A 27681-nucleotide genomic window follows, 5' to 3' on the forward strand; every position below is an offset into this window, starting at 1 on the left:
TCTTTGTTCCATCCCCAAGGGTTGGAACCCGTGGCCCCTGCAGTGGAAGCGCGGAGTCCTCACCACTGGTAGGCCAGGGAATTCCCTTCCCCCGTTCTTAAAAAAAAAAGAAAAAAAAAAACCGAAACAGCTTTATTGAGGTATATAACCTTGTCTTGTTTTTAAAGTGTGCTCTTTTGTAATAATCTAATTCTCTAGTATGAGAATACTTTGGATCTCCATTACTACAGGCACCTGTAAGCATTCCCTTTCCTTCTTTTTATTTTTCTCCCCTTACACTCTGCAGTCGAACACGTGTGACCAGCGCCTAGGGAACTCGCTCAGCCTTCCTCCCTAGCCCTGCCCACCGAAAGTCGCGCCCCTTCTTTTTCCGGAGCCCGGCCCCTCGGCTTCTTTCCGACCTGGCTCGGCGGATCTCGCCCTTCCTCCAACCCCTCTCTACGTCTCGCGAGAAGTGAGAGCGCCTGGCCGGACGAGAGAAAAGTATCTGCTCCGCTGAGGGGGGAAAGAAGGAGCTGGAGATAGATTGTGGGACCGATCGCGGGCGGGCGGGAGGCGACGGAGCTACCAGAGGGTGAGTCCTGTTAACATTAACTAGTCCATGACCTGACGGGCGTCTCCCCGTCAACTCTGGTCAATCCCAGCGTCCCAGACCGGGGGCTCCCCTCCCAGTATGTGTTGGACGGGGGCGCTGAGGCGGTGGCCGGGCCCTGTCTGAGGAAGAGGGTGGGGCATGGACTAACGCCGACCAATAAGAAAGAAGGAAGCTACGATTGGCGGCCACAATTACTAATGAGAGGTCATCTTTACCTTGCGGAGTGACGCCCCTCTTCTCTCCCTCCTCCCGCCTCCTTCCTTTGGGGGGGAAGGCGGGGCCAGAGGCCTGAAGTGTGGGGAGAACTTGGGGTAAGTAGCCCCGGGGGGCACAGGGCGTGGCAAGAAGAGGGGAGTTGAATCCTGAGGGAATGGAAGTCTAGTGGAGCCTGGAATGGGGTGGAATGGGAGAAAGGGGAAGGGTACTAAACTGATTGAAGACGCTGGACTTCTCCAAAGAGTGGGGTTAGAGGCTGGGCATTGGAAGAGTTAGGGGTAATAGGCAGGAGGTAGGATTGAGTAGGTGAAAACATAGCATTTGGTTTTGCTGGGAAGATAGGAAGGAGTAAGTGGAAGTGAGAGTGTGGCATTTCTATTGAATTATAAGAAAACCTATCAGGGACAAGATATCAGAGAAAAAGTATGGATATGAAGAAAATTAAGTGGATGAGTTCAGGAAGATTTAATAGGGGTGGGTGTAGTGGCCAAAAGGCATCACTTTGGGTAGGGTATGGGGGAATCCAGAAGGGTAGGAGAGGTATTTGGTTGGGAGACGGCTGATATGGACAGGTGTTTAGCTTAGGTATCAGAAGTCTGAGAAGTGATTTTAGAGCTTTTGGTGAATATGGCATCCAGTCTGGTAACCAGCCTGCAAGAAAGCTGGGATAGTGGTAAAGAGAAAAATAGAACACTTTCATCACTTCTACTCTGATTTCCTTTCTCCGTCTCTTCCTCTTGCCGACTTCATCTGTTCCTCAGCTCAGGGATGGGGGATTGGGACTTCGGTGGCCAAGTCAAAGCCCCATCGGGAGTTATATGTTGCTCTGAATTGCTTGTTATGTTCTCTGACTGGGGTGTTTACTGCCCAGGGCACCTCCTACCCAGATTCCCGCGTTGCTACTTTCCTGACTCTAAAAGTTTGTTTTCTACTTACCAGAGTGTTTTAGTACCTCTGAGGGTTGTGTCATAATAAGTGTAGTTTTGTGGGGGTACGCAGAGTTTTCTCCACAAGCTCACTTGATTCCTATGTTTAAAAACTTTGCATTAGTGTAAGTAATTCTTGCAGAGACATCAGTCTTTATAGGTATTCTAAGCACAGAAAAATGTACTATACTGAAGTTTGTTTTGTTAATTGTTTCTTTCCCACTTGAGTTGCCAAATGGATGGTTGCAGTTCGTTTTAGCTAGCTTATGTTTTTTTTTAAGTGGTGTAAATAAAATGGACACGTATTTCAGGAAAGTGAAAAATTTTCAGTTTCTTCTTTTGTGTCCAGATCAGAAAGCTACAGATATGTCATAATATCTTAGGGGCAAGGGTTGGGGAAATCAAACACAGTTTGTACTTAAACATGGAGGATATAAGGTAAGTGGAGACTATTGCGAAATGTAACATGTCAGTAATAAAAGAAGCTAAAGAAAAGTCTGGCAGCTATACTAAGTAGTCTTACCAGTTCTTAATTCTATACAAAAAAGGGACAAGTCTTTGCCCTTTGTTTGATATTTGTTTATTATTTAATAACGAGCTAGTACAGTCAATTAATAACTTCTTTGCTGTTGCACAGATTTGTCTTTTACATTCCTTCTTTTACTTTTGGAAGCAAAATGACATCTGAAATACCAGTAACGGTGTTATATGAAGAGAAACCAGAGTATGTTGCTTTGTACTAACCTTTGGTTTTCAACAACCGTTTATCCTCCTGGCCAGGAACTTACCCCTGCAGCACATTGAGACTAATTAATTACTGTCCTTACAGCATTAATTACTTAATTGGGTTCCAGTATTTCACATTCAGAGCATTGCTATTGGATATTCGGACATTTTCACAGTTTGCCTGGCAGTAGCACAAAGAAATTTCCAATGAGAGCAAAGTTCCTTGTTTTATTCTTCCATCCTATAATTTGTGATGGCTTTGACTTGAGCACTGTCTCGTTAGTGTTACCACCTAGCAGAAGGCTAGAGTATAATAAACACTGCTCATCTTTAAACTTGTCGATCAAAGGGTACAACCTGTGATAGTTTCAGTGTTGTAACTTTTAAGCATTTTTGCTTACCATGGCTTTAAAATGTTAATAAATACCGTTGTATATCTCCTTTCTCTTCCCTGTCCCTTTCCTCTCCCTCTTTCATCTCCTTTCCTTTCCCACTTCCAGTTCAGAATTAAATTTGTTTTTTTCAACCAACGCTCAAACTGCTGCTTTAAGTCCCTGGCTCTGCCTGAACACAGCTGCTCTGAAATTCTCACAAGTTACTGTTTTGTACACGTCAAGAGTGCGTTTTTCCTAGGCTGCAGTAGGAGGGAGTCAGTGATACAGTAGCCTCCTATCCATGTCTGATGAGGAGGAACCTTTTTGAAAGGAAGTTTTAGGTGGAGCAAATAGCATTGCCATATAAATGTCTAATAAAAACAGCTCTCTTTTTGAAACTAGTTGGCAGGCTGGCATACAATTGTCCCTTATCCCTTGATAAAGGTACGAAAGTTAAGGTGCGTATGTTGTTTCTTTGAGAAAAACAAATGCAGGATTCATTTAAAAAGAAAAACAGTATTTCTTTCGTTGTTGGTTTCTCTGATTGTGGTACTATGATTGTAGAGTTCATGGGAGAAAGTCTTCCATTTCTAGAAACATGACAAAATGATTTTTAATTTTCTCATTTTTGAATGTTGCCTTCCCCTAGCAGGCCTATTTTTAGGATCAAGTATATTCTTGAAATGTGGAAATACATCATTTTGGAATGTTTGGTGGATGGTCTTTTAACTTTTGAATGCTGTGAGGAAGCGATCCCTACTTCATAGATACCCCGTTCCATTATTGGAGCTCTACTTTTAGAACATTCTTTACATTGTGGTGCTCTTTACTCCTGCCATCTGAAGCTACAATAGATAAACCTAATTCCTTGTCAACATGGTAGCCCTTCAAATGTTTGATGACAGTTATGTCCTGTTAAAACTTCTCTCTTACTGGGGTAAATATCCCATATTCTTTCAACCATTCCTTAAGTTACATTTTTAATAAAGTTCAGCCTCCTTGTCAACCTGCTTGAGTTTTTAGAATTTCTTATTTAGATCTGAATATAACATTTGATATAATCTGATCAATACAAAGTACAGGGGCAAGTAGGGCTTCTTTTTTCACTGCACTGAATAGTTAAAAAAAAAACAAACACAACATTGATTTTATTTATTTGGCTGGGTAGGGTCTTAGTTGTGTGAGCTCTTAGTTGCATCATGTGGGATCTAGTTCCCTGACCAGGGATCAAACCCAGGCCCCCTGCTTTGGGAGTGAGGAGTGTTAGCCACTGGACCACCAGGGAAGTTCCAGTACCTCTGTTCTTAAAGCCTAAGATCCAGTTCATTTATATAATTAATTTTTAAATTTCAGTTGAATTTGCATTTATCTCTATGTTTTATGTTTGAAATAAACTATAGCACTTGTGAAGAAAAAATGTACACATATATATGTATATTGTTGTTTAGTTGCTAAGTCTTGTCCAACTCTTTTGCAACCCGCACGGACCGTAGCCCACCAGGCTTCTCTGTCCATGGGATTCCCAGGCAAGAATACTGGAGTGGGTTGTCATTTCCTTCTCCAGAGAATCTTCTGACCTAGGAATCGAACCTGTTGTTTCCTACATTGCAGGTGGATTCTTTACCACCAAGGGAAGCCCATATATGTAAATACATATTTAAATTATAGTTTATTAGTGTGGTGGTCTAAATTTGTCTTGCTCTGTTCTGTAGGGAAAATGGTGCTTACAAATGAGATAAAACATCAGAAGACATCTCTAGGGACTGAAGACTTTATGTTGGCAGCCAACAACTTTACTGTGTGTTAATTTTAGCCTGATAGTTCAATTTATGTTTGAGCAATTTTAGCTGATAAATGCAATTTTAAAGCATCTTCCTCTTTTGGGGTTTTAATTTTTACTTTCATTTTTAGCAAATTGCACATTCTGTATGGAAATGTTTGTGTGGAATGAAGTAGCACGCTGTAGGGACAGAATACATTTTCTTCTGATAACATTCTCATCCATCTAAGATTGTAATTATGAATTTTCCTAGAAAGCAGAAATACGGACTTGATGACCCCTCAAAGTCCTTTCCAGCCCCAAAATTCATAAGTAGAGGCTCAGATCAAGGAACTTACTATTTAAGAATCAAGAAGAAAAATAGAATGTAAAGAAAATGAAATTGAAATGGTTCTACTGACCCAGTGGGAATGGATAAACAAAAAGCAAGGAACATAAATGACAAGAAATAATAATTCCTGTGAGCTAAAAGCAGAACAAAAGTCATCAACAACAAATATTTTGCATTGGAGTCATTTTATGTCTTAAAGTATTTTATCATGACATTTTCTCTTCAGAATTTCCCTGGTGGACACTGTGTTGAAAGAATGTGGTTGGTTTTGTTTTTTTTTCTTCTGTTAAATCATAGTATTTTGTTTCCTTTGGTTCTCTTGTTTGTCCTTTTGTTGAGAAACTTAAGGGAAAAAAAAATCTGAATAATACATTCACTGCCTGTATACAGTGAAGCAAATTTCAGTTCAGCTTTGAAAGTAAACATAAACTCCTTGGCTTCCTTGGAGAGGAAGGATGAATGTTAAAATTCAGGAGAGGTTTTATGAAAAGACAAATTTACTACTCAGTTTTTAAAACTTTTGAAGCAGACATCTAGGAAAGATTCCCAACTAAACCACGGATTCATTTTGATATTTGGCAAAACTAATACAATTATGTAAAGTTTAAAAATAAAATAAAATTAAAAAAATAAATAAAGTCGCTATAAAAAAAAATAAATAAACCAAAGGTGAGCTACTACAGTAGTGTCATGAGGGAAAACAAAACTCATTACAAACTCACAACTTTGTTAGCGTCTCATCTTTTGGTGAATTTAATCCTAAATGTTTTCATGTATTTGAAACCTGACTGTGCCAAAAGTTTCTCTAATTCAGTACTGCATTTATCCTTAATAAATATCAATTTGTGAAAGTCTAACAAGAGCCAAGATTTAGCTTGAGAAGTTACTTTGTGAGTTTATGTCTTGGGCTTCCCTGGGAATAGTTTTGTTCTGCCATAGTCTCATCTCCTCACAAAACCCAACTTGTTTTCTTTGAGTGAAGTTATTTACTAATATCTTCTTATCTAGTATGGTGCTTCTTTCTGACCTAACAGAGAGAGATTTATGTTCTAAATTGGTCAGTTTTATTTGGGGCTTAAAATTTACCAGGTAAGATAAATGTCACTTTTTCAGATTAAAAAATAGAATATAACCATTCTTTTTGAAATAGGAATATGCTTGCCTTTATTATAAAAACAGGATGATTTATTGAATATAACACGATTGCTATAAATGATTTGTGTTGTCACCAAGTTTCTTGCCAGTAATGTTTATTTAAGCTTTATCAAACTTAAATAAAACTAGGATTTAACATGATTTTTCTGGTATTTCTGGTACTGGTATGTCTTTCATAGCACCATTTAATTTTTTTTAAGTTTTGGTCAAGCAGTAGTTTGCTAATATTTTACATACCTATGTTAGGGACTTCTGAAAGTCATTGAACATTGCAATACCCTAGATAGGTCACTGTGTTGCCAGTATGTGGACAGTATTAGAAAATAAATTTTTTTCTTGAGAACTTTTGAGGGTCTCCATGATTATCATTGTGGGATATTATAGCTATTTCCCATCTGGGACCAAACTCATACTCGGGTTTAATATTAAAGTCTATCAGGTTTGTTGTTGTTTGCAGCCTGTTTAAGTCCATGAAGATTTAAAATTTATCCTCAAAGATCAGTGTTGGCCCTTTGATTGCTATTGCTTTGTTGTTTCAGGGAACACACTTTACCTGAAAATGAGTAGGAAAAAAAACAAAACACAACACCAGATTTTTGACAGCCTATCAGTTTCCAGGAATTTTTTTACTTCTAAAATCTTATTGAGACCAAGCATAGATAGGTATAATGTTCTCTAGTTTCTAACTCCGCTTCCTTGCTATCACTTTAGCAAGTTATTTCTTCTTTGTTTTTGCTTTATTAACCTTCCTGAGAATAGCTCAGAATAGTTCCTTGAATCCTCCAAAAGCCTGGAGAGGTTTTTAAAAAGTTCTAGTCTAGTAATTGCCTGTATGAAGCTACTTCCATACAGCTTCTAAGCTTTGACCATGTGTTGCCTAACTTATGATTCAGCCTAATTCTCACTCCCATCTGTTTTCAGTCATTTGCTACAAAACTATTTGGTCTATTTAAACTGGCTCCTTTCTTTGAAACCTGTCGCTGCATGTCTGAGCCTGAAATCCAGAAATTAATTTTAACCTTCTCTTTGATCAGTTCAGGGCACTCTACTGTTTATTTCTCAAACTGTGGGTCTCAAACTGCTTTTGGTCTTCGTACCCACCCCTCTACACTCTTAAAGAGGACTCCAAAGAGCTTTTGCTTATTGTATCTACTTGTATTTACCATATTAGAAATTAAAATGGAGAAAATTTTAAAATATTTCATATACTTATTTTAAAATAACAGTATAAATGTATCTATAGTTTTAAAAAGTTGGGGAGAAGAACATCAAATGTCTGGCTGATAGAAAACATCCGTATTCTCGTATCTGTTTCTGCATTTAATCTGTTAACAATATGTTGTTTGGTTGACGTATCTGAAGAAAACCTGTGCTTACACAGATATGTAATAGGAAAAGAAAAGATTCTTTTCAGATAACTGTTGGTAATCTTTCTTCTTTGATAACTACATCAAAATCTGAAAAGTGATAGCTTCTTAAAAGTAGGCTGTTATATAGAATCTGATACCACATCTGTGAACTTTTAACACCCAGACTTATGTTGCCTCTTAACAGGTCTTTTGCCCATGTATGTTCTGAATACCCATGAACCCTCTGGGAGGGTCTCAAGGACCTGTAAGGATCCCTGAGGCCCTCTTTGAGAACCACACTTGAAAAATACAGCTGTTTATCATGTAGGAGGAATATCCAACCATCTTAATGCTTCTCAAAGGGTGGGTTACTGACCACGTGCATCCAAATTACCCAGGGTGTTTTTTAGTGTCGATTTTTGGGCACCAAAGCCAAGAGAATCCAGGAGGAGGTCTGGGGATCTGTATTTTTACACTGTGTCTACATGAATATGCTAAAGATTGAGAACCCTGGAGATAGCTTAATCATATTTTAAGAAAATCTATTTTCTAAATTTTAAGAAGTCAAATAAAAAAATTGGTACTTGAGTAGTCCTAATATAAGTCCTTATTATTAAGCACTCTGACATTTGTCGTATTTGGGATATCTTAACCTTGTATTTTAATTAATAATAGTTATCATAATACCAAAAGTTTGCAAACTAAGGCCTCTTGGTAAATATGTTAGGCTTTGAAGTCATGAGGTCTCTGTTATAACTACAACTCTGCCATTGCAGCACAAAAGTAGCTAGCCAGGGACAACATGCAGAGAATAAGCATGGCTGTGTTCTCATAAAACTATTTATGGACACTAAAATTTGAATTTCATAAAATTTTCACGTCACAAAATTTTCTTCCTTTGTTTTTTTTTCAGCCATTTAAAAGTGTAAAAACCACTCATAGCTTGTGGACCAAAAAAGACCAAGTGGCAGGCTGGGTTTGGCCTATGGGCTGGAGTTTGCCAATCCTTGATGTATACTGTAACTGGTTTATGAGTTTAAAAATTATTATGATAAAACATACTTATTGTTAAAGCCATAAATATTATTTAATTTTCCTAGACAAAAATAATGCTCCAAGAAACTGTAGTCCTTCAAAGTCATGTTTCTGGACATTCATTTATATAAGAAACACTTGTGTGTAAACTTGGAAATGTGCTATTCAGTTGAAAGTAGTCATACAATATGCAAGTTACCATACAACTTTCAGGTATTACAAAAAGATATGGTGTCCATTTTTATATCTTCTTTGGGATGTGTGAGAACAGGTAACTAGGATTTAGTCCAACTTCAACTACTTGACTTACCTTTTGCCTATTTTTTTTTAACTCTCTACCTCAGTTTTCCAATTTGTTAGTTAGCAAAGGACCTTATAAAAGGCTAATTAAGTTTATAAAAGTATACATGCTTTTTATGCAATCCTTTTGAGGCATTTGGTTTACCTGCTAATGAAATAATGTGTTAAACTGTTGTTATGCTAAATAATACAGTGGCAAATGAACCCAGATTTTATGAACAGAAATTTCACTTCCTAAATAATCTACTGTCTAGTTAAACTTGAGTCTTCTATGGTGTCTGGGGTTAAATACCTTCATTATAGTCTCATATGTTTATTGGAATCTTTTCCTTAAGTCAGTGTTCTGGATGTAATTCGAGTCACAGCAACACAGTGTCCTACTGTGTGTATAATAAAATGTTGAGACTGCTGTGGTGGACCCCTTCAGTGTTTGTGCTCTTTGCTTAGCAGCAGCTAAATTATCTTAGAATCTGAAACTTGGTAACCAGAGTTATGTTCTTAGAAGAGAGCTGTGTATAATTTTTTTCTTTTCAGTATCATAGGGGCATAGAGCCTATAGAGCTCTGTTTGGGTGTCTGAATGTTTTAGCTTGTTTGTAGCTCACTGAAAGACATTCTGTACCTTGATTTCAGCTCTGTTCCCTTTGTGATGAATGGTTGGGCAATTTCTAGGTGTTTTAATATAAGTACTACTTTTTATTGTTAGGCAGCATTCATGGGTTTCTGAAAATGGATCCTTGAGGGTAACAAAGAAGGAATTATCTTGAAATGCTTGATTTACCCTGTGTATCAATCTGAGTTTCTACCACATCTATTTCTATTGATATATGATGCTGTTAGTTTATATTTTTAGAAAGCTTTTTTGGTAGTCCATTTTGAACTTATCAGTTGATTCTATGGTTCTGTTGCTTTGTAATGTAGAGTGAACAACTTTGTATGGTTTTTAAATACTATACTGTTAGTGATTTAGAATAGTCTAGCAGATACAAGCCTTTTTTTTAAACTCAGACATTTTATAGTCGTGCAAATCAGTGTTTTTATTATTAAATTATATTATTATTTGATTTATTAGAAGCAATCTATGATCATTGTAGAGACTTTGGGAAACACTGCAGGTAGAAAGAAGAAAATACAGTCATCTAGACTGCTACTATCCAGAGATAACCATTGTTAACATTTGATGTTGTTGCCCTCATCTTGTTCTGTGCTTATTATTTTGTTTGCTTTTTTATAGATTTGGAATTATGGTGCATGTGCAAGTTTGTATCCTACTTAATGTATAGCACTTAATGTATAGCATTTTCTCATGTTGTTAAATAGCTTTGAGAAATGTTATTATTAACAACTTATATATATTGTAAGACAGTGTTTCAATTTATATTTTTCCATCCTTTGTAAACATTTTATTTAATTCCTTTTCCTTTTTTTGTTATAAATATGACTGTGGTGAACATTTTCATATATAGATTATTCATGTTTCTGGCTTTAGCCTCAGAATAAAGTCCCAAAAGAAGAATTATTTGTTCAAAGGATATAAAACATTTTAAGACACTTAATATAAACGTTGCCAGATTGCTTTCCAGAAAGATTGTCCAAATAATGTACTCCCCAAAGTCTCATATTAAGGTTCCCTGTCTGCTGCATCCTTGATTAGCAAGCATTCTTTTATACTTGAAAATGTATCTTAAAATCTGTGGTCTAGGTTTTGTTTTCAAGGGTCAATTAACTTGATGAATACCTCTCTTCTCCCCATTTTTAACACTCTAACCAAAAACTGTAGAACTTCTTCTATGTTATTTGTATGATAAGAACATAGAATTGATTGGGTGTAGTCACATAAAGTTCCTTAGGCACAAGGTAGTTGTAAATATGTATTTAAAATAATGTCTTAAATATATATTGCTTTAACTACATAAATAATCTACATCGCAGTTGTCTTGTGAACCCAGCAGCTTTCTGCAAAACTTGGAAAGATAAGTGTAAAATTTCAGCAAAGTATACTTGAATATCGGAGAAGGCAACGGCAACCCACTCCAGTACTCTTGCCCGGAAAATCCCATGGACGGAAGAGCCTGGTAGGCTGCAGTCCATAGGGTCGTGAAGAGTCAGACACGACTGAGCGACTTCACTTTCACTTTTCACTTTCATGCACTGGAGAAGGAAATGGCAACCCACTCCAGTGTTCTTGCCTGGAGAATCCCGGGGACGGGGGAGCCTGGTGGGCTGCTGTCTATGCGGTCGCACAGAGGCAGACACGACTGAAGTAACTTAGCAGCAGTAGCAGCATACTTGAATACTGACTTCAAATTAAATTAATAAACATTTATTGAACATCAACTGTGTTAAGAAAGAAAGGGCTTCCAGAAGTTTTAAACTGAATCTCTATATTCTACCCCATTTTCCTTCTGGTCACAGATAATACAGCCATTTCCTTTTTATGTATGAAACTAAAGTAGTCCACTCCTTGTTACTAACACATTACCATTGCATCTTTTATAGCAATTATCTATTAATGTGAAATTATTTTTAACTTGTATTTGTTTCATCTTTGTAGACTCTTAAGTAAGCACTATGAGGGCAGATATCTTGTCTGACTCATTGAGTTTTGGAGCCTAGAGTGTGTGTTAGGTGCTGAATAAAGGTGTTCAGTGAATTAATCAACTTTTTAATTTAAAAAGTAAATTTATATATTAATAATATATTTTATTATTAATATATAATTATATATTAATTATAAATTTACTTTTTGATCCCAAAGATGAATCTTAGTTATTAGTTTCATACATCTCTTTGTCAAATATTTTACCAAGACCTAACCATCTCTATTGTGCTCATGTATATATATTCTGGAATTGCTAGCAAAATAATTTGATAAATGATCTTAAGGAATAGGAGAAATAATAAGAGATCTAATATGTACACTGATCAACCTCTAACTAATTGAACTTGTAAATTAAGCCATCATTCTTATCTTAACTTGGCACGTTTCATGCTAGTTAATAGGATTCTTTGCCTGGCCAAACTTTAGTCAGGCTCCTGAACCTTCTTTTAGGCCCATCTCCCTTGTAAAATTGAATTTTAGCAAGAACCTTGCTAAGTCAGTTTACCAAGAACCCCCTCCCCCTCAAAATCTGTCCACGCTCATATCTGATCAGGTTCTTCATCCTCTACCATCCCTCAGGTGATGTCTGATCACCCTGGCTTGTCTTCAGGAAGAATCTTGTTAGGTTAGTTTAACCAGACTCTTCCTTATCCCTTATGTCTCCTCTTGGTAATTTTCTAGTCACTGACCCCCACCCTATACCTTGGCTATAAATTCCCACTCACTGATGGTATATTTAAAACTGAGCCCAGTTATGTACTGAAGTCTCTTAGCTTCTGTTGCAATGCTCCTAAATAAAATCTGTTTTTTACTGCTTAACTGTCTGGTGTTTTAGTCACTAAGTCGTGTCTGACTCTTGCGACCCCATGGACTGTAGCCTGCCAGGCTCCTCTGTCCATGGGATTTTCCAGGCAAGAATACTGGAGTGCGTTGCCATTTCCTTCTCCAGAGGATCTTCCCGACCCAGGAATCGAACCCAGATCTGCATTGCAAGCAGAATCTTACCTGCTGAGCTACAAGGGAAGCCCTGACTACTGTCTAGTTCTGGTTTTTTTTTTTCACACAGATGAAAGATTGTTTTTTTGCAAAGGACTATTGTCTTTGTTTTTATGTCTACTTTGCCTGGCACTTAGTAGTTTCTTAGTAATGTTTTTGAAAATGCATGATAGTTAGTCTGAACCCCTTCTAGATTTTCATGAATCTTTGATGTTTATGTTGTATATGCCCTTCTCATTTTTTTGTACTTAGGAATATCTGCTTTTTGTTATTAGGAACCTAAAACAGGCGCTTGGGTGTGTTGGTACGTGGCTTTTATTCCTTACCATGGCTTTTATTGCTTACCTAAAGTTGGGTTTTCTTATTAACATCAGTTGGTTACTAAAGAAATGATCATATTACCACCAGTTCCAGAGAAATGACTTTGTAGACCTCAGTGACAGACTCCATCCTCATTCTATTTAAAAAAAGAACAGATAGATATACATATGTATACTTATGTATATACATTTTATATACATTTTAGGGTATATTTCTAGCTCTGACAAAATTATATAAGAAAGATTCTATTAAATGACCCCAGTCATTAAAAATCATTCTCTAAACCTAGGGTTTTCTTCACTTTTCTCTCTGTCAGCATTCAAATAACTTTCTCTCTTTTAAGTGAATACCAGTTCTTATCATTCATGCATTCTGGTGAATCTGAGGGTGTGAGCTTTTATCTTGGCCCCTAGGACAGCTCTTTTTTGCATCTTTGTTTTCCTGTTTTGAGATCTCCATTGAGAGCATTTCACTTTTCCTTGGAAATGTTTCTAAATATGTGTATCCTCTCTCTGTTATTTATTGCTTAGTTCTGTAAAATGCTTGAGTTTCATCCTGAAGAATAGATTGAGAAACAGACCACAGACTTGAGTGCCATGCCTGGACACGTGATCTACTTGTCAAGCAGTACAGTTACAGATGGGCTGAGTTAAATTCTAGTGAATGACAGCATCATCATTCAAGATTTCACCTTTTGTCTCAGTCTTTGTACTACAGAAATGTGTTGCTATTTGTTTTTTGAGAAGGCATCAGTTCGACCTTTCATAATTAGAGATTTAAGTATCAAAGACTTAAAGCAATCGCATTCTTTATGTGCAGCAGTTGATACAGCAGATTGGGAATGAAAGAAATTTTTTAACGGATGCTAACTGGAAATTCTTTTTTAAGTGGGGAGACAGATCATTATTGTAGTTAAATACTTCTAAGAGATATCACTTTGAAGCTAAAAGCAAGAATGATGGAAATGAAAGAAGGCAAGAGACTGAGGGAATGAATTGTAGGGGGATTTCCCTGGCAGTCCAGTGGTTAGACTCCATGCTTTTCCAGTGCAGGCGGCGTTGGTTCGATCCTTGGTCAGGAACTAAGATCCCACATGCGTTGTGTTGCAGCCCAAAAAGAAGAAGGAGAATTGTAGGTATGTAAAAGAGAGGGCCTTCTTCCTCCCATTGTGGTCTCCCTTTGGTGAAAATGGCAAACAAAAGCCAGCAAAATGGGAAGGAAGCAGGAAATCCTAGATAGTGACTGTCAAATTTGAGTATTTAAGAGGTGTGAGAGTGCTTGCTTCTGTTACATTTTAATGCTTTTCCCCCAAACTTATTTTGCCCTTTTCCCCACTTTTAGAAAATCATAGTTTTTCATCTCTATTTTTTAGTAAGGGTGCAATGAAATAAAATTTAAAAACCATATATTGTGATGTGACTGTGCAAAATCAAAAATTTTGAATTTTGTGGTTTGAGGAAAACCATTCCAGTACGGTCCCATTCCTCAGCCAAGACCCTTTTTTCCCTCTAAATCGGTAGAAAACTGAGAAAACTTAGCCTCCAAAAACAACCGAGGTAAAAAATTAGGAATCCTGTCTGGTTCTTTATGTTATATCTATTCTAGACCTTGTAGCTTGCTTCCTGGTTAAAAATATGTTAGAGGATCTTGTTGGAATAAAATTCTCATTTAGTGATTATATTAGGAAAGCAGGTTCTGGGACTAGGAAGTAGAATTATCTCTAGCATAGCAGTTGTTAGGATTTTTCCGGAGATAATTGCTTTCCAGAAATGTTCTGAGTTTTCAGCCATAGTGGCATTGGTCTTTGCATTTATTTACTGTTATATATTGATATTTGTATTTATTTTTTGCACTATGATGTAGTTATAGAAAGTGCTAAAAAATCATGATGTATTTAAAATAAACAAACAAACCAGAAAACCCCCTTGTCCTGGGGCTATGTGAAGAATAAAGCTCTCATTTTCCCAGTACCCAGTCATCAGCTTGAACTGGCCTCTCCCAGGAACAGAATTTATTGAAGCAATTTATCCTGGCTAAATGTGAGATAAATCTGTGTACACCTATGTACATACAGGCTCTCTTCCATTACAGCAGTGCTGCAGCATCAGTTTCCTTCATAGTTAGACCCTGTTCTATCACACTGAAGGATTACTAAGAAGCCCTTTCTATTTTATGGGCATCCCACAATTTTAAACACCGATTAGTTGTGGAATTACTGATCAGACTACCAGAAATACGGGCATCCAACCCCAGAGTGAGTCTTAACAGAGTAGGAGAGATGTTTCCACTCCCATCTGAGTTTTAAGCATGTTTTTAAGTTTCTGATTGTCGGATTCCATCTAGCACTTTAATATTTTATTTTGATGTAGACCTGACTGAGGTTAACCTGACATTTTGGTTTATCTTCAAGATAAAAATTCAAAGTTTGGCTACAGTTCTGAAATCGTTTCTAGGCATATTCAGATTGTAGTTCTTCTCTTTCATCTTCCCTTGTTCTTGTTCTTTCATACAGCTTTCACTCTTGTAGAAGGATGTTTGAAAATGTCCTTTAGGGGTTTTATTTTAAAAGACTATTTTTGTGACCCTCCCTTTTTTCTGTTTTACTCCTTCAAAATATGGTACATCTTTTAGGGATATTTTTACTATGATTTACATTTCTAATCTATTCATCTCCACTTCTATTTTTATTCCTAGTTAGGATGTGAGAAATTTCCCCCAACACATACATTTGGAATTATTGTTCTTTGACAAAGAATTTTGATCAACATTTCAAGAATTTAGCTTCAATAATTAAAAAACAGCAACAGTATAAACCCTGTTAATTCTTCAGAGAACAGAGAGGATGGATGGTGATGCCTTTTAGTGCCATTTCTTTTATCCCCTGCAGCAGCTCACATCTGTTGGCTGCAACGGAGCAGCCCAAGAACTCTGGCCGAGAGCAGCACAAACAGCCGGAACATATTCACCCAGTAAACCCCCAAAGAGTCGACATTTGTTTTATTGCTGCTTTTAAAAACCTAGCCATAAATAGAATCAGGGGGGAAGGGCACCGATATTTCTCCATTTGCCACAGATGATTGGTGGGGGGAGAAGGAGGCTCCCCGTAGGGAGAGAAAGGTTTTATTTTTATTTTTTTATTAATGAAAATCATTTCCCATGTAGCCCAATAGGATGGGTGCTTTGTTTTCTTTGGCAATAATCTGGGATAAACAGCCCTTGCCAACAGTCTCATAGTTTATACACCAGGGAGCCAGATTATGGCCCTGTAAAATGGAGCACCCCTCCTATAATCCCTTAATTAATTAAATGACAAATTTTGGTCTTCTCTAGTTCAGAAATATGGCTTCCGCATCAAGCGTTCAGTGGATTTATTGACGTAGGGAACTACACTGGTTGTAATTCAGCAGACTGGAGAAGTGTGTTATATACTATAGCAGAAAGAGGGAAAATAGCAAAAGGTTTGAAATTCCTTGACTCTTCAGGTCTACATTTTTCTAATTAAAAGTTTCAATTGAGGCACAGTAGATCATATGCCACCTGTCTAATGGGTCTCCCCAAAGTAGCCTGTGTTTACAGCTTTGATAGACAGCATTCTTGGAACACCTGTTTCTGGGCTTGATATTTTTGAAGCACTTTTTTTTTTTTTTGACTCCAGCGTATTTAACATAACTTTTCCCCCTACCTCCCCCTCCTCAGCTCCGCTCTGCTCTATGAAATATGGGAGACGACAGACCGTTTGTGTGCAATGCCCCGGGCTGTGGACAGGTACGTTTACAATATACTTTATTGAGAATGTCTCGTTGTGAATCAAAGTGGCTGTTTTATCACTAAGGCAAAGAGTTTAAAGCCGGTGTTTTACGTGATCACTGGAGGTAATCAGATCAGAGGATTTGCAGTGTGTAAATCCAAGTTATGAGGAAGGGTAGGCACTCTACTGTAATGAAATCTGCCTTGCTCTCTTTCATATTGTTATTCTGCTGGTGTTTGTTTCCCAGTACACTGTGTTTAGGAATACATGTTGCTCTTGCACCCTTTCTAAAGCTGTTTATATAAATACAAAGCAAGTTTAGAAGTATCTTCTTTTTAGCCTTCATGAATATAAAAGTCTATTCAACATATTTGGATAAGTAGCTGAAAATGCACCCATTCATTGTGAACCTCTATTTGGCAGAGCCTATTTTGGATTTTGTAAATAAGAAAAAAATAGTTTCTTTTGTTTGTTGACCCAGAAACTCATTGTTAGCAGCTAAGGCAAATACCTGTCCAGGAAAGACAAATCCAACACAGAACCCAAGCTCTCACAGCAACATATAAACACAGGATTTCTCAGCCATTTTCCCTGTCTGATGCCGTTAGATGCCTCCTGTGTGTTAGCTGCCATGTCATGGTTTATGTGAATATCATTATATATCAAACAGTTTTTCATCATGTACTTTTTAAATAATTTTGTTGAAACTGCCTTTTTTTTTTTTCACTTTTTTATTCAATACCTTCTTAACTCTTATTCCTAGACCCTCCCCTTCTGCCATGTTCCATAAAGGATGAAGAAAGGAATACAAAGAAAGTCTTACCAAGAAAGTTTTATTTCCCTCATGAGTTGATTTTCTGGAGCCTGAAGGGTTGAATTTCTGTTCAGTTAGGAATATGTCCAGAGTTTCCCTGGTAGCTAGATTATAAAGAATCTGCCTGCAGTGCAGGAGACCCGGGTTCAATCCCTGGGTCGGGAAGATCCCCTGGAGAAGGAAATGGCAACCCACTCCAGTATTCTTGCCTGGTGAATCCCATGGATGGAGGAGCCTGGTGGACTACAGTTCACGGGGTCACAGAGTCAGACACGACTGAGCGACTAACACACACACACACACACACACAGGAATATGTCATGTGACTGTCCAGTGACACTTACAGGTAGTATGTGAGATTGCAGACTAGTTCTATTAAACATTGTAAATACTTTAGAGAAGTATAAAAAGAAAAGAGTTAAGTTCCAGAGGTTCCTAAGAATTAGAATATGAGAGGGGGATGGGGTGGATTGATAATAAGAAACAGTCAGAAGGGCGATTCCAGATTCCAATAAATGCTAAAAATTTCATAAAAGACTAAGAAAATCCAATATACTCTTGAGTATTTATCATTGTAAGGTTTATATAGATATACATAATTTTTTTTCAATAGAAGCCACTTGGAATTTGTTTCACTTTTCAGATGGCCTTATTGAAGTACACACCTAAATTTGATTTATCCAAATTTTTGTGTGTGAATTTGTTGGTAATTGTACTTACTGTGACTCCCATGATTGAAACCTGGTACCTTTTTTTTTTTTCAATACTTCTCTCACTTTAAGAGTCTGCACTTTTGATGAAAAGATTTTTCTTCACTGACTGTTTAAGCTGCTCAGTGCCCCCACTTAGATGTTGTATGCTTAGACTACCCAGACAAGGACTTAAATAAATAAAAATGGAAGATAAAAATAAAGGAATACATAGGAAGAGCATCTCTTAAACTCTCTAAGAAAGAAAATATAGCAGTAGGGTTTCTTCAGGCTGTCTCATCAGAAAAAAGTAGTTTTCACTGAGATTTGTGAGATCCCAGAAGGGTTTTGTTTTTGTTTTGCATTATTTTTGAACTAGAGGTAGGAAAACAGAGACTCTTTACTTTAGTTCTTTCTTGTGTTGTCGGGTTCTGTTTACCATAAGCCTTTTCCTTCTTTTACTCCTCCTTCCCATTTCTGAAATTGTTTGTTGGTATTTGGGTTATTAGGATTCCTGTAACCTCTGGCATAGGTTCTGAAGGCTTTTTTTTCCCCTCAGTGAATGTTGAACTGAGGGAGATTGCTACCTTCTTTTGGATTCGAGTTACTTGTTTCATAGAAAAAAAGGATAAAAAGCTGTAACTTAAGGCTTTGGGGTAGCGTGATTCATCCTTTACCTCCTTTGCATGTCCAAAGCCTTATAATCATGCGAGACTGCAGTTCTTTAGTTATGTTTAGTCTCCTTTCAAGTTTCCCCCAATATCTAGTAATAACTCTAGAGAGGTCTCTATAAGATTTACTGTGATTACTTTATGTTATATAAAATAGTGAAAATCTAGCAGAGAAGATAAATTTGGTAAAGTGAACTACCCTTGGCTTGTTGTTCCAGCTTCCTTATATGCCCTGAAAACGGTTTCATTCTGGAGCCTCCTTGAGGCCTTCAAGTCTATTTATAATCGATCATCATTGATTCAAAGTCGTTACTCCAGAAATGGAAGAATAATAAAAAGGTTATATAAGTCCCAGGAGAGGTAATAAGGACCATGGTAATTTACGCAAGGCATGTTTACTACTCAGCAACCATAGAAACCTCAAAAATCAGTGGCTTCTACCAGTTAGAGGAAGCAGGAATGAAAGCAAATTATATTTCAAGAGATCTATGCATAAAGCAAAACCTGTAGGAATCTTGTAATTATTTACATATTTGTTCTCTGCCCAGGTTTTACCCTGTATACCCCTAAACTCAGAAATCATCTTACACTTTAATATTAAGGGGAGGTGAAAGGAAAATTCACCTAAAATAGACTAGCGGATTATGCTGTCCACCATATAATCAAAACCACCGGGCCTTCAATGGATACGTAAACATGTTTTGGTTGCTAGGTCTTTAATGGCTGTTATTTTTGGATTCTGTTCATGATCCACTTCCCAACAGTAAGTCTGATGTGACACAGCTGAGTTCTAAATACGCTACATGTACTTTTTAAAAAAAGATGGTTGCTGAAGGTTGTGTTCTTTGCATTCTTATCTGAAAAGACAGGTGATCGGGTTTTCTGAGCTCTCTTATTCCTCTTCTCCTGTAGTCTCTGTTTCCCCTGAGCCCTCATCACCCTCAGGAAGAGGAACTTGGGGAAAGTAATATCCCTGCTAATATCTCTCTCTGGAATGTGGTAACAGTAATAGTTAGTAGAACTGCCTTTAGAGAATGGGTTAGTGTTGTTAAGGCAACAGAGCCCCAGATACTACTCTGTGGTAAACGGCTGGTTGAATTTGAGGTGTATGGGTCTTAGAAATGTTTATAAGATAGCATCTATTTTAAAATTCTGTAACTGTAAATAGCTTTGCCTCTGTGTTATTAAAATAATAGGAATACAGTTTGATTCTAAATCTAGGAAGTCATATGTTTTTAAAGCTTTGAGGGGCACTTTTACTTGAAAGTGGATTATAAAATTGTTCTTATTGCATGTGGAAGCAGGAAAAATTATTACTGTGTCTGTGTCAGTAATCTTGAATTTGAGGTGTTACTTCACGTGGATACGGTTAGATAACCTAACCTTTTGGATACTTTCTGTCCACGACTTTTTTTTTTCTTTCCCATGGCTGTGGGATTTTAGTTCCCCAACCAGAGATTGAACTTGGGCTCTTGGCACTGAAAGAACGGAGTCCTAACCACTGGATGCCAGGTAGTTCCTAGTCCGATTTTTTTACCAAGTGTCAACAATTTCTATATTCCTATACCTCCTTCTCAGGCACATGGCACTGGTTTGCAGTACAAATTATGCAGATTTAAGTAGCCTTTCCGGTTACCATAATCAAGCCTTTGAGCTGGTTGTATAAGCTTTTTACTTAGAATGTCTATTTCCTTAAGAACAGGAACACATTTCCTCTGAGAAGATACTATTAATGGACAATTAGTATCATCCCATTATTAGCCATTGAGAAAGGTTTCTATCATAACCACTCAGTATCAATTTTGTCCTTTAAAGGAAAAATGCTTTGATTGTTTCTCTGTCCGTTGTGACCCTGAGGAGCTGTATTTTTTTTCCCCCTTGAGGATATCTACTACCAGATCTTTTCTTCTCCCAGAGAACATTTAGGTACAGGTTGAGATTCTGTTCGTATCTTTCTGAGACATGAAATGTATAACTAGCTCATAGACCTCCAGGGCTTGCTTTCCCTTTCTGAGGCCAAGGGTAGCAGTAGAGCCTTAGTTGTGGTGGGATGGAGGGCTGCTTCTTTACCTCCTTATCTTGTCGTATAATAGGAATAATGTTTATGGTGCTGTAGTCCTGGCTTCACTTGGCATTTAACCAACCTCCAGTGCTGTTTATTGCTTTGTATCCTCTGCCTCCATGAACATTATCCCTTAAATCTCTATTGCTTTGTAATATATGAGGCAACAAATAGCTTCTATGATTGGTTAAATGCTGGCATGCTACAAAGGTGTGTATTTTATTGCCTATATAACCCACATCTATAGAGATTATTCCTGTTATCCCAGCCCTCCCATTAAGTGGGCCCTACTGGTACTATGGGACTCTGGATTTTTAATTCTGTCCCTTTGGCAAGTTTTCCTATTAACTGGCATTGGCACAAAAGAAAAGCAGGGAAGAATGACTGGTGCTGTTACTAATTCTTTATGTTAGAGGAGCATCTTGAATTAGAGAATAATATAGGAAAAAATGGCTCTGGTACATAAATACCATTTGTGGTGATATGTGCTATCTTTACATGCTTCGACAGGTGAGGACGGTTTCAGGCAAACAAATAAGCCTTTTTTTCTCACTCCCTGCCAAGAGTTTAAAAAAATTCAAATTTTTATTTAATAATTCATATTTCATTCAATAATTCATCCAGTTCCCATCTGGTAAGAGTGCCTGCATGCTGTCAGGCTGCTGAAAATACACTGCATTATACACAATTAGGCCAAATGCTAACCTTGTTTTTTGTAATAATATGTTGATTTTGCAGTAACTTTCAGTCCACTCTGAGAATGCTGCAGTTTTATGTAATCTTGTAATAGAAGTAGACCACTGTTATACATAGTAAAGAAGAAAACTGGGACTGGGATGAAAAAAATGTAGACATGTTAAGAGCAAGAAATTAAACCCTAGTTTTCTCATGTCAGATCTGGCACTCTTGACACTTGCCCTTAGAAACAAGTGGTTGGTTATTTTAGTTTTTTGTGTTGTATTTGTTATTATGTTACTAAGAGCATAGTAGGTTAAAAGCATCCCTGTTCCAGTGTGCCAAAAAGAGAGACTGTTGTATGAACCTAATTGGAGCTATATTCAAGAAATTAAGGTGAAAATTTTCAGTTACTCACTCTTGTTTTTCCTTGGATATGACTTAATATTTGGAATGGGAGCCCAGAAACTGTTCTCTGAATATTCCTGGTGGAAAAAAATCCTCTATCTTTGCATCTCAGTTCATCCGTAGTCAGGAGAAGGGGCTCTTTCCTAGTCCCTTCTTTTACAAACTGCTGAGTTTATATACTGCCTTCTAGATCGGAGAGCCTGTCTTTCATTCATCCCTCTTTTGCCACCCCTGCAAAACCACATACGTATTGCTAGGCTGTTAACTTACAAGATATTGTCAGCATTATATAGAATTCTTCATTCTTTTATCAAATACCCCTCCAGCTAATGAGGCAGATTGAAGAACAGTCAGTGTGCTCCCTCTGTCTGGTTAGCATGTTTCTTTAATGCAGATTGACTTGCTCAGCAGTTGCATTTTGTCTGAAACCCTTGTTAAGGCCTACCCGGTATGTGGATTCATAACACATCTGTGTGTACATCTACAGTGCTGTATAAATAATAATAAGTAATCACCAGATGGCCTATAACTGCTCCTCTGGACCCGCTGGGTCTCTTGAAGCTGTTAGGAGAGTCTTCTGGCGTTTTGCTGGAGAAAACTTGTCATAGATTTATTTCTAAAAAAATTCAAACTCACAACTGGGTGTTTAGGACTAGCTATTGCTGTCTGTGTTGTAAATATTTAACAGGCTTTGTACAATGACAAGTAAAAGCGCCATTACTAACCACGCACAGTGGCTGTGGAGCTCTTCTTCCCTCCCAGCCATTTAGAAAGGAAACAAAATGCTGATAAATTGTGCATTATGAACAAGGTGCAAGAGATGTTCTTTGAATGCTTTTTCATAGGAGAAGAAAGAGAACTTCAGTGTTCTGCTCAAAGGGTGTAACTGGGCAAACTTAAGCTTTTTAACTTTATGCTGGTGACTTAAATGAAACAAAATGCCCCTTTTAAATTGGACTTTATAATACAAGAAAAGCCCCTTCAGCTGAAGTTTGGTCATGGCCAGGTTTCAGTCTTAATTGTCTTTATAACTAAGTGATAAATCCCTTTGAAAAAGTTATAGTTGCAAGTGTTAGTAAATGCTTAGCATTTAGCTAAAATTTTAGACTTTGGGTTATGTCTAAAATTTAAGGCATATGTTGTTTGTCCATATTATTTATAGAGCAAAACATTTTAATTTTTATCCTCTTCGTTTTTCTAAAAAGGGTTATGTATTTTGTTTGGGGGAACATATTATTCTGGTTTAGCCTGCTTATAATTTTCTATTCTATATCTTGTCATTACTAGTCTCCTTCCTCCAGTATCTGTTCTAGGGTCCTTGCTCAGTACAATAATGCATGTTTTTGAAAACCAAAATAAAACTAATTACCTCTAAATATTAATGTTTTTAACCTTGTCTTACCATAAGGTAACATAAAAAAGGTTTTTTTAAAATTGGGTATCTTTTAACTCTTCAGCTTAATTTTCTTTTGTCTATTTAACCACAGAGGGAAGTCCTATAAATTATCACACGTGGCTGTTACATCCCAGTTAGGATATATAGAAAGCTTTTCTCTTTTAAAAATCTCATCTTGAAGAAGTGACATACAAATTGTGAGTGAGAAATGCTGCTATCAATAGTTTATTGTAGATAGATTTTGCTTTTTAAGTCTTCACATAAAATTATCAGGTTAAGGAAAGGATTTCAAGAAGGAAAGCATCATGGAGAAAAGATGGAAGTTTGGGGATTTATCTCTTTGTTTTTTTACTTTCAAGTTTATTTGTGCAGTGAAACATGCTACCTAAGATTGTGCTTTGGTAAGAATCTGGACTATTTGCAATTGTCATGTGAAAGTACAGAGGGAATGAGAATGAACTTTGTGAAATTAGCCCATTCCCAGTCTGGCACACCATGTGCCCTGTGTGGCTGCCGATTCTGCTGGCAGATTGAAGAGCTGAACCAACTTCTGCTCTAAAGACTAAAATTGCCAGCCATCATTCCAGCTTTTAAATCTTCTTGTTCCCATTGATGATGTCAGAATTGGGACACACCTGGTCCTGTCTTTAGATCCCAGGTGAAATTTGCAATTCCTTGGATTGGAAGGAGAGAGTTCTTCCTTTTTTGCCTTTGAAAAACTTAAGGAGCTCTGCAAGGAAAGTCAGCAGAATAAATGTGCAGCTTTGCTGTGTCCTTTGAGTCATTGTAGAAAGCTGAGTACTCTGTGCGGCATTCAGCAGATTGGCTGTCAGTGTTGCAGCTCTGCTTATCAAATACATAATCTCTCTGAGAGCCGTTTATGTTATTCCGGAGAGAATCATCCAATGGCAAAAGGAATGCCTCTTTTCTCCTCCCAAGGGTCAGATCCTCTTTCTATACTGGTCAATTACCCCTTGATTTTTCCTGAAAAATACCTCAAGCTACTATAAAGATTGGCACCAGCACAGGCTGCAGACTCAGTTACAGTGACGAGCTCTGATTTCTTAGCCACAGGGAGAGACATCAGGGTGACACTCATAAGTATGCCAGAGGCTTAATGGTGGTGGTTTTTCTGCTGAGTATCTCAGTCCCCTGTATAAGCTTGGCTTCTCTTCTCTCTCTCTGAGGGAGATAACATTTGCTTTAGTGTTTTGCACACCAGTCACTATGAAAGTGCTGCAAGAGTTGTCTTTCTCAAGTCTCTTCCTTGTCTTTAGTTATTGTCCTCTCCAGTTTGAAATCAAGCCCCATAGTCTTAATTTTTTTATGTTTTTGCCTTCCTCTTTTACTGCTTATCTTGGCTCTTATTAGCCATTGTACCTGACAGGGATTATTAACCAATGTTTCCTCTAATTAAGAAAAATAAATAGGCTTTATTTTTTTAGAGCAGTTTTATATTTACAGAAAAATTGAGAAGAGAGTAAGCATATACCCCCACCTTGTTCCACCCCCAGCTTTCCACATCTTGTATTAGTGGGGTAGATTTGTTACAACTAATGAGCCAATATTGATACATTCTTATTTAACCAAAGTTCAGAGTTTACATTAGGGTTTTGACAAATATATAATAACATGTATCTTCCATTTACCATGTCAAATAGAATAGTTTCACTGCCCTAAAAAACCCGTTATTCCACCTATTGATCCACTACCCCATCTCAGACTCTGCTAATTACTGATTGTTTTACTGTCTTCATGTCAAAGTGAAGATGTGTAAGTGTTAGTCGCTCAGCCCTGTCTTACTCTTTCGAACCCCATGGACTGTAGCCCGCCAAGCTCCTCTGTCCGTGGAGTTCTCCAGCAGGTATATTGGAGGGGTAGCCTTTCACTTCTCCAGGTGATCTTCCCAGCCCAGGGATCGAACCCAGGTCATCTGCATTGCAGGCAGACTCTTTACCGTCTAAGCCCAGAATATCGTATAGAATCACGCCTTCCTCTGATTTTTTTTTTTTTTTTTTTTTGAAGTCGTGAGCAGATAACCATATAATTTGGAATAGCTGGGAAATGGAGGAGAGAAGATTAAGCCATGTCAAGTCATAGCTCTGAGGTCTTTCTCAAAGTACAAGAATCAAATCTAGGGAGCTTTACGTGGCCAGCTGTACTGGGAGTCTCTCTGATGTTCAAGACTTGGCTTGCCTGGTGACATATTTACTGATTCTACGTATTGGGAACAAGAACTGGATGAACGCTGAATGGACTGTTTGGGGAGTCAAAGTATTAGGGCTGGGCAAGGTGAGAGGAAGTAAAACCTATGATTCCTTTTCATTTGTTGAAGCTGAGAGCAATAAAGTCTCTCCTCTCCCATTGGCAGCCTTATTTGTGATTGAAAAAAATCAGTGTAAATAAACTCCTGTACTTTTAAATTAATTATTCATGTAAGTAAATATTATTTTAAAAAATGGGAGCTGACAATCACACTTAGTTTAACAAACACAGTCGTAATATTGGCTACATAAAGTAATAAAGTGAAAGTCACTAAGTCGTGTCCGACTCTTTGTGACCCCATAGACTATACAGTCCATGGAATTCTCCAGGCCAGAATACTGGAGTGGGTAGCCTTTCCCTTCTCCAGGGGTTCCCAACCCAGGGATCAAACCTAGGTCTCCCACATTGCAGGCGGATTCTTTTACCAGCTGAGCCAGAAGGGAAGCCCACATAAGGTAATAGATGTTTTTATTTGGGTTAAGGTTTAGTAGATGAGATCTGGCTTCCGTGGTGGTGCTAGTGGTAAAGAACTCGCCTGCCAATTCAGGAAATATAAGAGATGTGGGTTCAATCCCTGCGTCAGGGAGATCCCCTGGATTAGGAAATGGCAACCCACTCCAGTATTCTTGCCTAGAAAATCCCATGGACAGAGGAACCCAACCAGCTACAGTCCATGGGGCCACAAAGAGTCACAAAGACACAACAGAGCAGATGAGAACTGGCTTAGGAGGAATGGCCTCTGAGCAAAGGAGACGTGGCAACTTATGAGGATGTCAAAAACAAACAAATTTACTTGTTAGCTTTGTTTGGGCTATCTTGACTTCCTTCTGCTAGATACTAGTTGAGAAGTAAAAATTGTGTGTGGGGGATGTGGGGGGGTCATGATGCATGGCTTGCAGAGTCTTAGTTCTTCAACCAGGGATTGAACCCTGGCCCCAGCAATGATAGCACCAAGTCCTAGCCACTGGACTGCCAGGGAATTCCCAAGAAGTATAAATCTTAAGGCTTCCCTGGTGGCCTTAGTCGATAAAGAATCTGCCTGCAATGCTGGAGACCCGGGTTTGATCCTTGGGCTGGGAAGATCCGTTGGAGAAGAAAATGGCAACCCACTCCAGTATTCTTGCCTGAAAAATCCCATGGACAAAGGAGCCTGGCAGGCTATAGTCCATGGAGTTGCAAGGAGTTGGACACGACTTAGCGACTAAAACCACCACCATAAATTTTAAGGGCACCAATAAACATTAGAAACAACTTAATTCTTTTTTGATAGAGACATTTCCTGCTTGTCCTGGTTTGGAAATTTTATTTCTTATTACTGCTACTGCTACTCCTAAGTCACTTCAGTCATGTCCGACTCTGTGTGACCCCATAGATGGCAGCCCACCAGGCTCCCCTGTCCCTGGGATTCTCCAGGCAAGAACACTGGAGTGGGTTGCCATTTCCTTCTCCAATGCATGAAAGTGAAAAGTGAAAGGGAAGTCACCTAGTCGTGTCTGACTCTTAGTGATCCCATGGACTGCAGCCTACCAGGCTCCTCCATCCATGGGATTTTCCAGGCGAGAGTACTGGAGTGGGCTGCCATTGCCTTATTTATTTTGGCTGTGCCTCCAGGCTTTGCAGGATGTTAATTCCCTGACCAGGAATTGAACCTGTGTCCTTGGCAGGGAAAGCGTGGAATCCTAACCACTGGACCACTAGGGAATTCCCATGGACATTTTAGATTGATAAAATATGGGAGAAATGGAGTGACATGATTTCTTTAGTTCTGGGATTCAAGTTTCCTGTCACTTAGAATGTTAACTCCATAGTATTAGGTAAGATCTCTTTTCATAGAGATACTAACTCTTTACCTTTTAGATTTGGCTATATATGAGATTCATTCTTGGCCTCTGCTGCTGCTGCTAAGTTGCTTCAGTCGTGTCCGACTCTGTGCGACCCCATAGACAGCAGCCCAGCAGGCTCCCCCGTCCCTGGGATTCTCCAGGCAAGAACACTGGAGTGGGTTGCCCTTGCCTTCTCCAATGCATGAAAGTGAAAAGTGAAAGTGAAGTCACTCTGTCCGACTCCTAGCGACCCCATGAACTGCAGCCCACCATGCTCCTCCATCCATGGGACTTGCCAGGCAAGAGTACTGGAGTGGGGTGCCATTGCCCTCTCTGATTCTTGGCCTCAGTACTTACTTAATTTGCTTACTTGTTGAACTGAGATGACTTAATGGTAAAAATGAACACTAACCTAGGGTAGGCTC

The 27681-nt window shown here is 38.1% G+C and overlaps 1 protein-coding gene across 5 annotated transcripts in view; it reads left to right on the forward strand.

The window, feature by feature from the left end:
* Nucleotides 1-331: 331 nt before the first annotated feature.
* The window catches only part of LOC133247293 (cyclic AMP-dependent transcription factor ATF-7), a 95382-nt gene continuing 68032 nt past the window's right edge, over nucleotides 332-27681 (forward strand). The window contains exons 1-2 of one of the 5 annotated variants that reach the window (XM_061415871.1): nucleotides 332-574; nucleotides 16402-16470. In XM_061415871.1, the coding sequence (XP_061271855.1) occupies nucleotides 16423-16470 (48 nt within the window). In that variant the 5' untranslated portion in view covers nucleotides 332-574; nucleotides 16402-16422. Of the gene's footprint in view, nucleotides 575-600; nucleotides 907-939; nucleotides 2176-11574; nucleotides 13841-16401; nucleotides 16471-27681 lie in introns of those variants that run through there. The other 4 variants (XM_061415872.1, XM_061415874.1, XM_061415873.1 and 1 more) reach the window with 4 other exon arrangements.

The sequence above is a fragment of the Bos javanicus genome, chromosome 5 (genome assembly GCF_032452875.1).
Source record: "Bos javanicus breed banteng chromosome 5, ARS-OSU_banteng_1.0, whole genome shotgun sequence".
In the NCBI taxonomy this organism is placed as follows: domain Eukaryota; kingdom Metazoa; phylum Chordata; class Mammalia; order Artiodactyla; family Bovidae; genus Bos; species Bos javanicus.